This window comes from Coenobita brevimanus, chromosome 14 (genome assembly GCF_032717465.1).
Source record: "Coenobita brevimanus isolate Jiangsu-jjx chromosome 14, ASM3271746v2, whole genome shotgun sequence".
NCBI lineage: Eukaryota > Metazoa > Arthropoda > Malacostraca > Decapoda > Coenobitidae > Coenobita > Coenobita brevimanus.
Window position 1 is genome coordinate 55,882,208 of NC_136967.1, and position 19,859 is coordinate 55,902,066.

The 19,859-nt window shown below is 40.5% G+C and overlaps 1 protein-coding gene across 1 annotated transcript in view; it reads left to right on the forward strand.

Moving 5' to 3' along the window:
* LOC145390409 (uncharacterized) overlaps window positions 1–19,543 on the forward strand; it is a 115,778-nt gene extending 96,235 nt beyond the window's left edge. Inside the window, exon 3 of the mRNA XM_080265342.1 lies at window positions 18,584–19,543. Within this exon, the coding sequence (XP_080121468.1) occupies window positions 18,584–19,543 (960 nt within the window). The remainder of the gene's footprint in view (window positions 1–18,583) is intronic.
* The last annotated feature ends 316 nt before the right edge of the window (window positions 19,544–19,859 follow it).

Consider the following 19,859-nt stretch of genomic DNA (forward strand, 5'->3'; position numbering starts at 1 on the left):
CTCAGGAGCTTGATGTGGACCCCAGTGACTGTGACAAGTTGGTGCTTAAAAATATAGCGCCTTGGGAGCCACCCGGCTTTACAGTCGATGTTACATGGCTCCCAGCACCAAAGGCCAAGGCGCCGGAGGCGGAGGTCCACCACTTGTTTCGTAACATCATTGTTCGTCACTTGGGGTCCCATCAATTGTACACCGACGGCTCCAAGTCGAGTGAATGTGTGGGTGCAAGTGTGTGGTCGACTGAATGTGCCCTCAGGTATCGGTTGCCGACTCATACATCTGTGTTTACTTCAAAACTTTTTGCTATTGACAAAGCCATAGACTATGCTCTCAATTCTAGACATGACTCATTTGTCATATTTTCAGATTCAAAATCAGCCCTTCAGGCAATTGCATCTTGCACTACGGACTCTCATGAGATCCAGGGCCGCATCGTTAATAAGTTGCATTCATGCAACAAGTCATTCACGCTGATCTGGGTGCCTGGTCATTGTCGTATCTACGGCAATGAGCAGGCTGACTTACTTGCAAAGTCGGCTGTGGAGCTCGAGGAGACTTGGGACGTTCCTCGTGATCTACGGTCGAGTCTATCTCTCGGAAAGAAATCAATAAATCTTCTGTGGCAAGGTCAGTGGACCAGACTAAATATTCCAACTTGTAAGCTGTACCTGGGCGACTGGGACACTGCCAACCGTCCCAGTCGCCTAGAAGAAAAAGTGTTGGCACGGCTACGGCTAAATGCCACCGTTTTAACCCACATAAAACCATATATGGAAAGACGCTTCCCACCGTGACTGTGACATCTGTAATGCGGTGTTATCTATCAGTCATATCATCCTGCGCTGTCGGCGATTTATTCGTGAACGCGCTTCACTTATGAATTACTGCGGCGCAGTAGACGTCCCCTTCACCCTTTCCACCATCCTGGGTGATGGGGACATTGTTATGACTGATAAATTGATGGCTTTCTTGAGAGAGACCGGACTGATCAGAGTGATGTGACTTTTTTACTGTGTGGTTATGGTTTTTATGAACAGTAAATATGTATATATTGTAATATTAATTAGGGTTGACAGTTGACATATTTTAAATAGTTCCTCCTCCCACCGATCTATTTCTAATATAGATGTCCCCTACATTAAGCCAAGTTCCTTGCCTGACAGTCACCAGCTGATGAGTGCAAGTGTGCAATATAGGAAGGTATTGGGCACTTGCAGTCGATGGTAGTCTGCTGGGCGAGGTTCTTCAATTTTTGTATAAATTATGTAAATACATTATATTATCTTGCTTAAGTTATTCTAATTAGGGACGACAGCTGACGTATATGGAAATGTTCCTGACTCGTCTGGTTCCCTTTCATATATTGATGTCCCCTATATTAGGTTGTGCCTCGACTGACAGTCATCAGGTGATGAGTGCAGGTATGTAATGTAGAAAAGCATTACGTATCTGCAGTCGATGGTGTTCTCTTGGTCGAGGCTTTTTGAATATTAGTGTAGGCCTAGTTATTTGTCTCTTAGGATTTAGTATAGGTTAGCGATTTGTCTGTTAGGTGGTTAGTTTTAGGGTCTTTAAATTAGGTATTTTGTTTATAAGTAATATAAGGTTAAAAATATCAAAAATAAATAAAAATAATAAAAATAAAACTACAAAAAAATAATAAAATAAAAATTATTATATATATATGTACGTGTGCATGAAAGTGTGTATGTTCATATGCATGGATGTGTGTATGTATGTATGTATGTATATATATATGTTTGTATATATATGTATATATGTGTCAATATATATACATATATATATATTTGCCTTAATGACCAGAGGCTTCGGCCTCAATGGTTGATTGGCAAAAAAAAAAAAAAAAAAAAAAAAAAAAAAAAAAAAGAGCTTTAATTGCTAAGTTTTCAACGATATACAAAAATGCAGAGAATGGTCTTGTAGTTTCTGTGAAACTGATATTTAATCTTATCATACCTTTCACTGTAATCTCTTGTCCATCTACTGTGTATAAATCTAAATCAGCTTCATCCAGAAAAGTTACTTTCTTTTTATTTTTAAGAATTCTATTTAGTTCTTCATGTGTTATTAAGTTCACTGGAGAGCCTGTATCTAAAAATAAGGAAACGTTTTGATCCTCACATACAGCTGGTATCAAGATACGCTCATTTCCCAACATGCCTCCTATGTGAAGTTCAGACATGTTTTTCTTTACGTTTGTTCGTTTTTTGTCATGACTTGGTCTTCCCCAGATTTGAACATAGACACAATTTTTTCTACTGTTTTGCAATCACTGGTCCATCATCACAGAACATATTGACACGATTCTACTACAATTAGAGAACACTAGAGATCGTTTCAGGGCACTTATGCAAGGAATTTCGAATGCTGGTGATGGCAAGATCACAATTGACTTACTCCCAGTTCATGAGCTACGTCAGATAGTTAGTCAAGGCATACATAAACATAAATTGAAGCCGTTGTTCCGCAGTAGGGAATTCATGCAATATTACCCATATTTAGAAGCAACACTAACACCAACATCAGTAGTAGTTCATGTACCATTCATCACTGAAGACCTGTTCACGGTATACCAAATACATCCCTTCCCCAATAAAAATAACAACACTTTGGTCATCATCAACATCAACACAGACACCGAACTCATCATGGTCTCCAAGAGACGGGACACTGTCACTTTCGCAAGTGAATCAACGATTGAACGAAAGTGCCGCACATCCTTACATGCTGTTCGTCTTTGTCCTGCGTACATTTTCACGTTTCAGCCTACTAATACAGTCCCTTGTGAAATGGCTATCATCAGAAATGACAATATTCATCATCATTGCAACTTCAATTTTGCTCCAGATAAACTTGTACACCATCAACACATTGGACACTCACAGTTTTTTTATTTCCCTCATAACACATCAGTTTACATAGTCTGTCCAGATATACCACCATCTCATACATCAGCATCAGGATTATACATAGCACCAGACTACTGTGCGGTATTTACACCAGCCATGTCTACTTTATCCACCATCAATCACTACGCCATTCTCAATCATACACACAAACATTTCCACCCACTGCCTGATATGAACTTAAACATGAGCACAAGTATTAAGTTGACTTCACCTAAGTTTGAAACTATGCAACTGATCAATGAAACAATGAAGCCCTGGGAAGATTTGAGTTTGAGTATGTTCAACCCATATTTTGTGTATAGCCCAGCACCTACTGTCTTTATAATCGTCTGCATTGTAGTTGCAGTACTGCTGTTCGCAATGCACAGAATGCATGCAAGAATTGCTAATTTGGAGTCATTATTTAGTGGGGGGAGAGTTAACATCCAAGTTAACCCCCCTGAATGAAGTGTACATATTTTGTATATATATATATATATATATATATATATATATATATATATATATATATATATATATATATATATATATATATATATATATAAAAAAAATACAAAGAAGAATGACCCATGTATGGCATACCAGTACCATTATCTTTAAATGAAATATTAATAACTCTTACCATAATCTTAATTTTAAACTATTTTTTTTCTTTTTTCTTGCATGTATGCATTTCACTACAATAACCCAAGTACATACTGTATTACAGTTAAATAATTTACTTTTAATGCATTTATTCAAATATGTATACAACTTGTTTAAAATGTAATATTACTGAATAATCACTATTTACTATAAATATTATATGTATACACTATTCATACAATTATGTTACTTTTCCAATATTATGTATTTCACTTAATTAGCTTATAAGTTCATTATAATGTGTATATAATATGTATTAATATGTTATGACTATTAACTGTCGATGGTACGCCATTTTCGCGTGACCGAGCATATATTAGGACTCCATATTATAATTACAAATCATAATAGATAGATAGATAAATAGATAGATAGACAGCTCTATGCGAGCCTGGGAATGGGAAATGATCTTGCAAGTTACACTGAGGAAAAGCTGACGACAGACTAGGAAGTAGGAGTCAACAGGAGATGATGCAGTTAGTTGGTCAGCGATCACCAGGTGAACACACATACACACATACTCACACACAGGCTTCTAGAACTTTCCAATCACAGGGAACACACGTGATACAACTCCTGTTTCACCAGAATTTAGGAAAGAGAGCTGAGAAGGAAGCTAGCCATAGAACAGACAGGTCGCAGGGAGAAGTGCTTAGCAACTTGGGAGAGACAGAGAGAGAGCGAGACAGGGAGACAGGGACTCTACTCATACTCACTCGTGAGTGAGAGACTTGTTAATATTTCCAAGACAAATAAAAATAGTCCCATACTATTCTTTACCTCTCCTGTCATTGCACGACAAATGGGAAAGAAGATTATCTACTTACAAAGCTACTCAAGTATAACAACCGCTCGTCCTCAAGTCTAATATATATATAACTCCACTACAAGTAACTACAAAGTCTTTTTATGACAGGGGCACTACGAAGCCTCTACTCGGAACATAGCAGTCTCCATAAAACAGTGGGGTTCCAACAACATATAAAAGTGAACTCGATACGGTAAAGTCAACGCAGCGAAATATGACGAAAAATACATCTCCTTGAACTTCCTCCGACTCTGCCTCTAAGCGCTGTTTCTTTTTTTTTTTTTTTCTGATGTTGTGTAATATAACATAAAGAGAATAATGCGACACGGATACACACTTTTTATGCCCATTTGAGTTTTGTACGAAACGCGGAAGAGGCCGTCATAGTCTACAGTTTACGAGGAGGGAGTGAAAAGAGCTGGGGTTTAGTGCGTCTGGGAGTGTGGGAAGGAATGGTGATGGAACACTGAATGGGGATGGCCTCTAGTCTCCCTTCCACATCTCACACCTCCCGTCCCACTCCTTTTACTTCCCCTATTTCTCTCCCAAGGGCGTATCCAGGACTGTAGAAGGCGGGGGGGGGGGGGTGCTTCTAGTAGGTAAAATATTCGCTAAAAAAATAACAATAAATAAATAAAAGAAAGAAAGAAAAGGGAAAAAGGAGTATGAACTGCATGGACTCGAAAACATTTGTATGGATGGTTGTATGAAATTTCCATTAAGTGGGATCGAATGAGAGTGTCCAAGCAACACGAGCAAGTGAGTAAATAATAAATAAACAAGTAAAGAAAGGAAAATAAACAAATAGCAGAACTCCTAATCCTATCCACCTTAAATTTTACTTCCTCACCTTCCTCACAGTACTACCCTTCGCTTCCCCATCCATGAATTTCTGTGTGTTCCCAGGCCTCGTCCTACTTCCTCATCCCTTTTCCTATCCATTTATTTTGTAATTTTTCTTTCACTGGTTACTATATTTTTTTTACACAGCAATTTTTAACTTTTTCGTTTTTGCCTTCGCGTGCCAAATGTTCATCATAAATTTCAGTCATTCATCTTCCTCCTCATTCTCTTCTTTTCTTGTCTTCTCTTTTTCTAATATTTTCGTCTCATGCTTTATTCTTTTATTTTTTCTTAATAATAATAATCTCCACACTGAACCTTAATTGTCACTTTTACGTTATTTGTGTCGTAATAAAGTCGGCTTCGTGTGCCTCAGTAACAAAAGGATATTAATGTGTAACGTATAAAAGAATTCGACAAGAAAGATGCGTGACAAAATATCTTAAGCAAATGAGAATACGTCGTGTGGTTGCACAGTCAGCCAGAAAAGTGTCATTATTCTTGTTGTGTTTTACTCTCTGAAATACAAGAATGAAAGTTTATACTCTGACTCCTGGGGTTACGGTGGCTCGATGGGTAGCGTACTCGTCTGGCGATGCGTATGCCCCGAGTATAGGGTTCGAACCCAGGCCGTGGAAGACATTTAAAGTAGGTGCTTGTAGTACGTCTTTTACATGCTTGTATCTGTTTGCACCGTGTCAGTTCTGCCGACGACACATACAGACGCTGACACACAAAAGCTTACCCTATCCAACTCTCCGACTTTCATTAGTATCACTCTTTCTACAAACTCCCCTTCTATGTTCGTACTTCACCAGCATGGGGAGGATTAATCCCAGCTATCACTCTTGCTCCGAGGAGAAGGTCAGGTCCTGCAGTGGACCTCATATGAACTGATGCAAATACCGGTACAGTTACTGTTACTCCTACTCCTGATGGGTCAATATAATGGATTTGTAGTTTGGCTGGATGAATGGTAACTGCAGATAGTGACATAGCCCGGTGTATGACAAAAGGCACCACATCCATCGCTCTTGGAGATATTAAGCTGATGTTCCACCTGAAATGGGGCAGCTGCCTTCCATTGCAGTATGCCGAAAATCCGACATGATCATACAACATATACGTCTTAGAGTAGTCTCGATGTTACATGTATTTCTTTCGTCAGGTCTAGGGGACACCCTGTATATATTCGTCTTTGTATGTGTCCCTTAGGAATTAGAGCTCAGTCTCATACGAACAAAACACACCAGTCCCAGCGAAAGACACACACAAGCTTCCGCGAAGTAGTTAAGAGCAATGGCACCCTAATGAACCTTGAAATTACTGTCACCGCTAATATACTGACAGATACACACAGTCCCTTCCGCCTTCCTCGCTTTCACTCCCATCCCGTCACACTCAAGTACTCGTATACTGGCATGTGTGTGCGTGTGTGTGTGTGTGTGTGTGTGTGTGTGTGTGTGTGTGTGTGTGTGTGTGTGTGTGTGTGTGTGTGTGTGTGTGTGTGTGTGTGTGTGTGTGTGTGTGTGTACTTTTGTCCAGGAAATTTTAACCGAAAATACGTGTAAAGTAAGAAGTGGTTGAGGTGAACGGAAGAGGGATGGAGGATAGTCACTGGGGAGGTACAGGTATTCTGGGACGGGGGATGGTTCTTTGGTGTAATATTGCTATGGGACAGAGTTTGGTAATTATGGTGCAAGACAGGGAAGAGCAGAAAAGGGGGTCCCGAGGGAAATGTAGCAGGAAGGAGTGGATTTTGTGAAAGCAGCAATTCTCCCAGAAAGGTTGCTGTGTCGAGAGTGGCTGATGGTGAAGTGTATGTTTTCATCATCATCATCATCATCATCATTATCATATTATTATTATTATTATTAGTATTATTATTAGTATTATTATTAATGTTGTTATTATTATTATTCATTCCCAACGCCTTCCTCATAAATAAGAACACAATCTGAGGATGGTTATAACTGAAGAATTTCCCAGCTCATATACCGTTTCAGCTTCTCTTTTTATCACGTACAACAAATGAACAATCCCGATCAGCAGCTCCTTTACATATCTGAGTTTTCAATATTAGGAGACGGGTTAGCTTAGTATTAGATGTTGATACAGCTTCGAGATGGCGTAAAGGAACTCCATCTTCGCAACAAGCTCTAAGCAACTCTTCTCCTCGACACACGGTCTCCTTTGCAACAAGCACAACATCTCTCCACTGAAAACATTCCTTGTTGTAGGTTGTAGGTTGGCTTAAGGGTGGAGGAAAAGGATGTAGGAACAAACCTGATAATAACATGGAGTGGGAGAGCTGTGGTGGCGGCAGTGGTGGTGGTGGTGTTGGTCATGGCAGTGGAAGGAGTGTGGTGATGGCAATGGTGGTGGTGGTGATGGTGGTAATGTCAGAACACACCTTCCCTCTAGAGAAGATGGCATTGAGTGTTCACTAAGTGGTGTCTTGTGGTCAGGGGTGTGGTTCAGGAGGGGGTGTGGTGGCGGTGAGGGAATTAAGGAATGTATGTGGTGTTGTAAGGAGGTTAGGGGGAATTTATAAGTAGGATGAGGTAAGTAAGCAAGTGTAGGTAAAAAGCTCTGTATAAATGCGTTAGGGAGGGATAACAGGGCCGCTGACAAATGGTTGAATATATTATTTATTAGTCTGCTGTAATTTTCTACTGTTCTCTACCTTAACTGAATTCAAGCGGCCACCTCTGGGATAGTCTTTCTCAGTCTTTCACCCTGACTGCGACCTTCAGTAATGTCTTAAGGGTCATGAAATTAACAGACCTTGATTTTGGTTCTACAGTATTATTCTTTTCGATCAAACAGTTTACATGCTCTTTCATACTAAATATTTATATGATGGTGAAACATCACTATTAATATCATCACTCCATTTCTGATCGAAGTACTTCCTGGAAACTACTATCATATCATAATAGAGATGGTGATTGTTAATACCCAAGTGGTGGCATGTAGAGACTGTTAGTGTGTGGGTGGACTACTGAATCTCTGTGACTAGTTTCTTATATCCAGAGTCAGAGGAGGGAAAGAAATATCGTACACGTTAGTCTTTTCTATACCAGTCTTGATTAAATGTCTTAAAGCCTGCCAAATCTCGTCTGTGTGTGTGTGTGTGTGTGTGTGTGTGTGTGTGTGTGTGTGTGTGTGTGTGTGTGTGTGTGTGTGAGAGAGAGAGAGAGAGAGAATATTGTTTACATCGAGAACCTTGCGATTTTGCGTCTGAAGAAGTGAGCTCATGCAAAAGGATATACTGAGAGGAATGTTCTGGTAGTCAGCAGTTGTGTTCCTGAATAACCTGAAAACATTATTTGAGGTTTTAGCATTTTTTTCTTCAAGACTAAAAAAGAAATAAGAAGCTGGAATCCTGCAAAAATTGTCCTGTTTATGAATACTCAATTACTAAAGAACAAAAACTAACTTGGTCTGCATATATGAAAAAGATTATACACCAAGCAGACCGCGATAAAAAGAAGGCTTCGATACATTAGGAAACAGCATGTACTCGTAGTCTTGTCAGTTTCCACAAACATTTTCCGTATTCTACAAACCACACCACTTATTCCAGATACTTTCAGCCTTGTGTTATCTGTAAAAATTCTTGTTAACAGTGACAAATTTTAAGTAGTCTTTTGGGACGGACCTCTCCTTAAGTGTCGTTATTCCTTTTTCTGAATTTGTCATCATGTTTACTCCCAAATCCCCAGATACCTTCGGCTTCTCTGAAACTACAACTGTAGCACCTGCATCTTTATCATTCTTTATTCTGAGTACTGTGATCTTCACCAATTCACGTTTTACCTCTTAAGTTGGTCCCTGCACTGGCTCCACACATACACACGCAAAAGGCAAAGTTATTTCGGGAATATAGTTTTGTAAGTAATGCCGTCATACCTTGTCCTCTGTACACGAATTCTGGTGAGATGACCGTACATGAAGCCGAAAGATTTAATAAACCGGTTAGAGGCGGACGATGCACAGCAGCTTCGAGAAACATGAGCGGTATGAGCGACTGACTCGTCACATAGGCAAGCATGAGTGAGTGCGACGACAAAGGTTCAGGTGCGGTGCGGTGGACTGTTACAAAGACGGTAATGGCATGGTTTCCTCAGTTCAACACATGGGAGAAAATCCGTGTACAATATGCATTACCTTATCAAGCATTTACCAGTTATGAGACCACAGTCATCATATTTATCTTCAAAAATCGCACAAATGTTCAATTGGCGAGGCTCTGATCTCATATCAGTTTTGCATAATAATTTCAGACCCTTTGTAACCTTGTATCTAAAGTATAAAGCTTATCACAATGTCTTCACGGTCGTCACAGAGGATAAACTGACTTCCTTTCACTTTCCTGCATTTGAAGATTCACTTTTTGTTCTCTCAATATTCGTATGTCCTGCATTTGGAGGTTTATAAATATCAGTCTCTCGAATACTTTATTATTTGGTGGTAGAATATTTATTAGAAGATCACTGGCATTCAAACACTTGGTTATTATTATCCCCGCCTCCTCCCTGTCTCGTCTTAACCACATGCGCGTACGAGTTTGAATTTTACAACCCTAAAGCTATGTTTGTTTTTTCAGTCAAAATATTCCGAACCACGCGGGGAATGCGACTCACTCCAAATATGGCCTCTTGATTGCATGACTGTGGCCGCATTCCGAAATTTATGCCCACGATTATATATCAATCGTCACACCTCCGTTCTGCATCAAGCAAGGTGTTAGTGTGTGTCTGATCTTGTAGGTGAACTCGTCTCAACGTTACAAGGTCCAAGGTATTGTAGCTGTAGTCGCCTGTATTTTAACATGTGCATGCAGATCAAAGTTATGTATCATCATCATAATCATCATCATCATTGCCTTAGATCACGCTAAAACTTTACTTACGTAGTATTCAATATAGGAACACTCTGCAGGTGAAGGACATTCTTGCCACTCTTCACGTGAATGGATGTACTGGCTGTGCGTCTGTGGTCAACTCCAATTTATTTTATGTTGTCAGAAGGTAGACCAAACAGGCTTGTGTATGGGTCTGTGGTCTGTAATGACTTAATGAGTGAGGGACGAGAGGGAATACTGGGACTAGGGGACGTTTCTTGTCTTCTTTTGGTCTGTTCTTACCTTTTCTGGCCATCACAAGAAACAAACACAAATCTCTTGTTCTTACGGCGAAATTTATACTTACGTGTTGCTTGTCATTACCTTTGACTGGTTAAACTATTCATGCGGCATTTTTTCTCGTTAAACTAATGCCATGGCGCGACTAAATTTGTTGTGGCATTCATGAACCTGGATGGACCTAATTGGACATGAAGGATCTCCTTTGTCCTACATGTCCTTAACTGTATCCGATTTAGTTGGGTTCTGTATCAAGGATCTATAGAAACACTAAGTGGTCTGAATGGATATAAGTGGATCTGAGTGGACCTGAATTGACTTTCATGGATCAAAACTGACCTGACTGGATCCACACGGACAAAATAGGACCTTGATTTATGTTCCTGGGTCTGAACCTGGCTGTTATAACTTAAAGAAAGGACACAGCAGTACTTTAGGTGACATGGTTTAACCAATGAACTAATATATTCCTAATTAATGCAAGCTGGAAAATCAAAGGCCATTTCGACTAATGTTCTTAAGAGTTTCCCCAGCTAACGTTTTTGCCAGCTAACGTTTTTGTCAGCTAACGGTTTTGTCAGCTAGTTTTGCTAGCTAATAGGTACGCCGGCATGACGCATGCATGCGGTCGACGAACGCTTGTTATTTTCTAAAGTATAAATTAGACACCATTTCTTCTTTCGCTTAAAAAAACAAAAAATCGACATTTTTTTAGGTAACGGTGAAACACTATTTTTTTTTTTTCTTCTTCCTTGAATGAGTGGTGAATAAAGGAAAGCCTTTCACTTTTCAACCCTTTTCTAATACACACGGATTTGATCTTTCGTGTACCTTAGGTTTCTCCCAGCAGATATCCACACTGCAGACCAATACGTCGCCTGTATTATGTGTGGACAGTGCCATACCCAGTCACCTTACCCTTCACTCCTGCCATCTCTCACCGCACTCCTACCTCTTGAGTTTTCTTTCTGGCCCCAATCCTTTCGCCCATGCACCTCCCTACACTTATTGAATATGCAACGTGTGATGAATGGTGGTGTGTGATGAGAGGTGGTGTGTGATGAGTGATGGTGTGTGATGAGTTGTGGTGTGTGATGGGTGATGGTGTGTGATAAATGATTATGTATGATGGGTGATGGTGTGTGATGAGTTGTGGAGTGTGGTAAGGGGTGGTATGTGATGAGTGGTGATGTGTAATGAATGGTGATGTGTGATGAATGGTGGTGTGTGATGAGTAGTGATGTGTGATAAGTGATGGTATGTGATGAGTGGTGGTGTGTAATGAGTGGTGTATGATGAATGGTTGTGTCCGATGAGTAGTGTTGTGTGAAATTTTTTGAGAGGGATGGGTGGTAGTTTGTGATGGGTGGTTGTGCGTACTAAGCACTGAAGTGTGATGAGGTGCGGTGTGTGATGAGTGGTGGTGTGTGATGAGGTATGGGGTGTGACGTGTGAGGTATGGGTCGACCACCGCCTTGCATAATGAGCAGTCAACCCCGTCCCATTAGCTAAGCCAGACCCGTGACGTAAGATGGTGACGCAAACAGCCTACAGTACTTACCTACTTCTTACCCTCCAACCTACGGACCTGCTTACCCACACACATACTCTACTCGTGGGGTCACTAATACTTTAACACAGATAGGGATACTAACAGAAACGAGACTGCAGCCCTTCTCACCCCACTGAATGCTCCTGGCTGGGTGAGGAAGATCGTATTGGTCTTGATAAAGCTTCGAGAGTGTATAAGAGTCGGAGGTAAACGTATAACTGCCTTTAAAATTTCTGTTCCTGCTCCCTTCCTTTCGGTAACTAGTAATATTACATGACTGTGGGCAATATTATATGTAATTGCTTTAATCTGTTTGGTTGATTTAGTTTTATCTACCCAACTAGTATAATGTTATGTGATATTGAAGGATTGGAAGATTAACAGAACTTTTGAAGGGAACAGTACCTTTTGATCTGTTTACTTATGTCTTTCCATTCCCTAACTTATCTAGCCATCTAATCACTTGCTCTTCTTATTTGAATAACTACCTCCTCATTCATTTTCTTTCGTCCCTCATATCTGCTACTATCTCTCTGATCATCACCTACCTGCCTCATTTTAGTCTATCAACCTAACTGCATATGGTACCTACACTTCTTCCTGTTCATCTGCTTATCTGCTGAATTGCCTACACTCGACATTTTTTTTTTTTTGTCCACGTTAGCTTTCATTTGCATATCCATCTTCTCTACGAAAGCTATTGATTTTTCTTAACACGCTTGTCTTCCTATTGTATTTACCTCCATATCATCATGTCTGTTTGAATAATTACTTGTCCGTGATGCTGTAAACCCATCTACACACTGGAATGCAAACTTCTTTATCTGACATATTCACTAGTCAGTGTACCAAACGTACAGCTAACCCACTTACTGCCTACCCTCCCACCTATTTTGCATCCGTCTGCACCGTGTCTCACCCCTACCTTAACCTCGCTTCCAACCTGCCGTTCTACTTACCCAACACGCTCTCACTATTCATATTAGTGTGCCGCCAATGTCTCAGCACGGAATATTGAGGAGGGGTGGTGTTATTACACACACACACACACACACACACACACACACACACACACACACACACACACATATTATTTATATATATATATATATATATATATATATATATATATATATATATATATAGATAGATAGATAGATAGATAGATAGATAGATAGATAGATAGATAGATCAAGGGTACCCGGTCAATGTAGGCTCAAAGATAATGGTATTTGTAAACATTTTGTGATGGAAAGGCTATGAGTCAGTCCTGCAAATTGCGGGCAAGCACTAGTTAACACACCAGTATAAGAGGATGTTGAGGTGCCATGTGCAGAATAAATCGCCAAGAAGGAGTTGTTACGGTATCCCCAAAACAGCATAGAATGCGACCCAGAATCCAAATTAGAGCTACTCAGACAACTGGAGATTGCTTCAAGCGTATGATGCAAAGTTGAGGACAAAGATCTGTTTAAATCCAGCACTCCTATGACGTCTTTTCATTTCATTAATGTTTTTTCCGATTGATTCACCTTTGCATGGACTTTTCAACCTGGAGGGATTAAATGTGGCCTTCATTAGGCTTTTCGGAAAATAAATAATAAAAATAAGTAAAGAAATAAATCCCCCAACAATGAACGCAAGTGGCTTTTGTTTGCAAGAACCAAAAAGTTGTCGCTAGACTGAACGGATAATATTTCATCTTTTCTGTGTCTCACTTTTCTTTGCTGTCTAATATTTTTAAACTGACGGAAGTCTCGAAAGTGTATTTTCTCATGGAAGACTGCTTTTGATATTAGGAAAAAAAGTAACGGCATGACTTTAATTTGAAACAGATGAAGATCACAGGCAGGGAAAAGTATAAATCTGTGTTTGCTTAAATTGCTTCCTATGATGGTCAGAAGACAGGGATGGACAGAGAGAAGATAAAAAACGTCCCCAAGTCCCAGTCTTCCCTCCCCTTCTCTCGCTCATTAAGTATGTAATTACAGACAACAGACCCAGACACAAGCCCCTAGGTTTGGTCTGTCTTCCTACAACATAAAACTGATTGGAGTTGACCACAGGCGCATAACCTGTACTCACTACTTGGTACTAAGACTGGCAAAAATGTCAACTTGATAAAGGCATATTGTGATTACATTTTTTTTTTACTTCTTTGATAAAGTTTTGTTCGATGATGATGATGATGATGATGATATGCAGTGAAATGAAATTATATATTTACATATATTTTTATATACATTTACACCTTTATTTCTTCAATCCGATGGCGCATTTAACATTCTAATAAAATTATCACCGATTTTTATTTTTACTTTAGATGGAATCCTTCATAACATAGTGGTTAATAAAGGCTATGTCTGTTCCTCCCGGTTCGAAAAATCTCCCAGACCTGATTAAAACTTGGAGATAGCAACAATGTAATACAACTAGAGAGGCCACATTTGCATGCAAATGCATGACGTCCTAGGGTTTACTTACCATATATATATATATATATATATATATATATATATTACCGGCGTGTTTGTTTTCGTGTCTGGTGGATTCTTACCCGTATTTTTACACCTCGGGGCTATAAAATAATCTTTAAATTCTAAATCGAAAATTTAAGAAATGTGTCTTGGGATACCTGGCCCAAGCACAATAAATGCTTAGTATTTTGAGGCCAATCGGACCAGAATTAAAAGCATAAGACCGTGGCAATAAGCGCTGGTAGAGGAGAGCATCAACAAGAAAAAAAAAAAAAATAGCTAACACGTTTTCCCTTTGGGAAAAGTAAACATACCTCATCACTCTGAGAAGGTTAGGGAGAAAATCCTAGCCCATAACTGGAGTGCTGTATGCTGCATTCCTCTCCAAATTCAAGGCAGCTCTTCATAGCAAATGCTAATGCATTTTCACCGACATTCATCCTGCCAAGATATCCAGCGCAATAATCTACAGAATGTAGCTGACAGGGAATGGGATTTTCTAAAGTATATTCGGTTTAACCTCTCTTTTGCAACTTGTTAGTTTTTGCAGAAGGGACAAGAGTGTACATATATTTTTTCCATGTCTCTTGTTCTCTACAAATTCCAATCTTAGTTACGAGGGGAAAATTATCATAAACTTTTTTTTTTCAGGAAGAACATGAAAATTAAATTGCAGAGGCTTCTCGTATTTTGTTCTTCATGCATAAATAATTCTATATACTATATACATAACTGCAAGGGAACCGACCGTAAATATTTTCGAGAACCCCACTCAAGGAAAGTATGCAAACATTCACCCAGGAAATGACATGCAATCGTCGCTTTACATTAAGATACAATACAATGGCTTTGGCTGTTACTATGAGCGTCTGCTCAGTGTCTGTATTATAGATTTTTTAATAATAAAAATTAAAATCCAGCTATTACAGTATAAACCCTGGTGGCTACGTACTACTTACTTTTTGAAAAATGGGTCAAGGGGACGAAGGCGAAAAGTGGAAGAAATTATATCCACCTACTGGAGTTGTGTTTATATCTGAAGAGGGTCCAAATCAGGCCGAAACTGTTAAATCTTCACAATAAACAAAACTTCAACGTGTGGGCATAATTTCTTTCCCTAAAAAAAAGAAAAAAAACTATGAAATCAAAACCCAACACTGCCATGATACCCTGGAACACTGAGAAATAACATTACCTGCGCTGCATAACTGAGCGTTTCAAAATATTCTCGGCACGAAGCAAAAGAGAAGCATTGTTCTGGTAGTCCTCAGTTGTCGAAGGTTACCAATATGTCCAGACCTTGAGGTGTGGGTGTTGGCGGAAAGGATGTGGTGGTGTGGTGCATCTTTGTTGTGGCTGTGGATAGTCACGTGAGTCTTTGTTGTGGTTGTATATGGACGCATTCCTCACACACCGGTTACTCCCACCTTAGCCATCGCCCTCACCCTCACGCCTCCTCCTCCCGCATTATGTAATATATAATGATAATGATTATTTTGATGATGATGGGTGTGAGTGGCGTCTTCCGGTTAGTCGGTCTGTGTATTGTCTCTTTAAGGTGTCTGAGTTCATTCTGACATTGAGATGTAATAGCATATTTTACGAGTATTTATTTATTTGCTAATTCATTTATTTATTTATTTATTTTATTATTATTATTATTATTATTATTATTATTATTATTATTATACACAAGATTCAACGAACAAACTAGAAGTCCAGCAGTATTCCTTCGATTTGTTAAAGTCGCTTTTAAGTCCACGTCCGTTGATGTTTACCTGCGTCGCACATAAAATTATACGGATATAGACTACACATATTCGCCTTTCTTATGATGCTTTGGTGCCATTTGAGTCGCTTCTTGCAATGCCTCCCAACTGCATTTCCTTCATTTCTTTATTCTTTCATTCAAAAGCTTTTTTTTTTTCTGGAACTTGGCACTATTCCTTTACTTCTACAACGATTCCTTTCAAACTTGCTGCAGGTGTTTCTTCAGCTGATAGCCACATAATTCCCACCTCTTTTTTTTTTTTTTTTTTTTTTAATTTGGGACTTTTAAAGGGGTCTATTAGGTCAAAAGTCAAACCATGTACGATCTTAAATTTTGAGATCCTATGTTTTTGCACGTTCATTAATCATCATGGCAATTTGCACGAAAGTCTATCGGTGAACTGCATGTCTGTGGGGACCATTTTGTATTGCCTTACGAATGTTGGCAATCTTGTTATCATTCTTTTTAGTTTGTTTGGCATACTTTCGTTTCTCTTTTTTAGCTAACCTATGAATTCTATATTGATTTTCTTGCATATAGATATTGTTTCCATGTATATTCTCAATACATAAACGCCATTCATTACACGTTGACCCATTCAGGAGTGGTGTAGCGTTTTGGTTATTTTTTTTCTAACTAACACCAGATTACATTTTGCTTAGAGGAACCTGTACTCTTTAAAGGGTTATAGAGAAAGGTGTTCTATGCAGCGCAGGTCAATGAAAGAAGAATTTGTGTGTTTATAATTCATATATAAGAAATAATCTAAAGAGATCTATAATCACTCTAAAGTTAGGAGGGGAGTGGAAGAACGCAACCAGCCGACGAACCTGTGTATAGAGTGGCAGCGTCAGGGATGGAGCAGAACGTACAATACATCGACGTTGTAAGAAATAAGAAAAGTGTGGCAGTTTAAATAGGGGAATATTTTAGATGTATTTTAAAAGATGAACAATACCGCTGTGATGGACATTGTAACTACATCAATCACACGCTCGATAACCCAGCTGACTATCTATTGCCGACACCATCCAGGAGTAACGAGGCGTGGAGGGAGGGCGGAGGCGTGGAGGGAGGGCGGAGGCATGGAAGGGTGAGTGGGTGGACACGCTTGAGGGACGGGGGTGTTTAGATGGTTTGCGGCGTGTGGCGGATGGGATCAACACGCTTAAACAATGGCTCGTATTCTCTTTGTTATTGGCTTCGTAATACCTTTTAGTTTGTGATTTATTTTGCTTATTTTATCTAAAAAGAAGATGTCATTTTTATTTATTCTTTCTATCTACAGCTTGGGAGAGATTTTCGTAATTATAATAGTTAAATAAACCCCTTCATTAATCCTTCACTTACGAGAGGCAATTCCGAAGTTGAAGAAAATTGTGTAGAAGTGACAACAACAAAGGCACTGTTCCTTCAGCTTAATAAATGAGTTAACAGTCTCTTAGTTTATCTTCTTACTTTCTCATCATCCATCTTCTCCCGCTCTTATATGGGGTAGATGTGCTTGACCAATCTCCGCCATACACTTCGGTCCTGCCCATCCTCCCTCGTCAGCCCCTTCTCACTCAGTCTTCATTCACACAATCCATCCACCTCCTCGGCCTTCTCTTTCTCCTTCTCCTCTTCCTCCTTCTTCCCTTTCTCCCTCTTCTCTTTCTATTTCGCCTCCCTGTCCTTCGCCTCTTTTCCCTTTCCCTCCTTCTCCTTCCCCTCTTTCTCCTTCACTCCACAATGGTGAACAATAATCGAGATGAGAGCTCACATGACTCTTGTAAATTATAGCTAACAGCTCGTCAATGAAGAAGTTAGGGATTCTGTACAATAATCAAAGTTTCTCTAAGGCAGTTTTAGAAAGTGATCTAACGTGAGAGGTCCAAGCGATGGTGCTGTTAAGTGAAATTACATAAGCCAGCCCAACCCAACCTAACCTAACGTAACCTATCCTATCCCAGCTAAACCCACCTTAATTTTATTGTTATATTAAACGTGGATTCGATAGCAGAAGGAGTTCTAAAAGTAGCCCAACCCCCCTTACTTATTTTCATTTTACCAAACATAAAATTGGCGACGGAAGCCATAGAGTAGGAGGGGACCCCTCCTCCCATCTAATTGGTCAGACAGTGTAAAAAGCACGTTATATAATTCGTACTGATTACTGACAAAAACTGAATTAATGCCATATTATTTTTCCACTGCAACCATTTCTTTCGTTTCCTCCCTCTATTTCCATCTTGACCTTCCCACTCTGGTCCCTCACACTGATCTCTGTGGCACTCCAACTTTCTCCGGCAGCGAAAAACACACGCCTGACAGTCCTTTCCAAACCGTTCTGGTCTGTACACGAGTGACATTCTGCCATATGATTCCCTCATATTCTAACCACATCCTTTTTTTTCCTCTCCTCCTAGGACGGCAGCTACGCCTTCGCTTATGCAGTTGACGCCCCCGACTACCAGAACTTCCATGACCGAGAGGAGGCGCGTCTGGGCCAGGAGACTCGAGGAAGATTCCGTGTGGCCCTCCCCGATAACAGACTCCAGACGGTGACATACACAGCGGATGGTAGCGGGTACACTGCCAGCGTTACCTATGACGTCCACCCGAATTTCGAGTCGCTGAGACAGGCAATCGGACCCATAAGACCGGCACCTGAAATTGGCCAGTCTGTGTTGGAAGGCATACGGCGAGGAGAGAACTGGAAGCACCATAAGGGTCCCAAACACGATGGCGGACACCACGCGTCGCAAAACTCAGTGTCTGCACCACACCACCGACCCTCGCCCACACCCACAGTTACCCGCCAACGCCCTCGTCCCTCAGCACCTCAGTCAGCGCCGCGTCCTCAGCCCACAAGAGTGCGCCCCTCACCCACCCCACAGGCGCCGCGCAGGAGGCCAACTTCGCATCGCACGAATTCTGGTCCTTCTCCTCCTCACGCCCCTGCCACGTCAGCTGTTCGTGCTCCTACCAGAGCTCCAGCAGCCCGTCCAACGCCCACGCCTCACGCACGCCCTACACCCACGCCCCACGCCCGCCCTACATCCCCGTCCAGACGCCCAAGGCCTAGCGCACGTCCAACATCACCATCGTCCTCGCGCCCAACCGATGGTGTCCTTCTTCCTTCAATCTCTTCAGCGGACTCTGAGGACATGGATATACTAAACCGCCTAATATTAGCCATACGGAAGAAATTAGAAGATGAAGGTGTGGTAGATCGTGAAACACATAGGATAGTGAAGGATGAAGAATGTGATGAAGAAGGAAAAAGAGACAAGAAATACATTATAGGAGACAAGGCCAGTGTTTTACGCCGGCTGTCGGGCATCGTCCATCCTGTCGAACTAGACTCAGTACACGCACATGGATAGCAACACGCGTAATACACACACACACACACACACACACACACACACACACACACACACACACACACACACACACACACACACATACACTATGCGAAGTTTTTTTTTTTTCACACTTCTAACACATATACACAACTCTCACGCTCCAAACGCTTCAAGAAAAGTCCATTGGCTCATTCTCCGTCTACAGGAAGTCTCTCACACTGTGTCTCACTCCAGCGGCCACACACCCAACACGTCTGCCCAATTACGGAACACCCACACCTCATAAATTGTCACGAAACTCAATTACACGTTTCCCAGTCTCTAACTTCCTGGG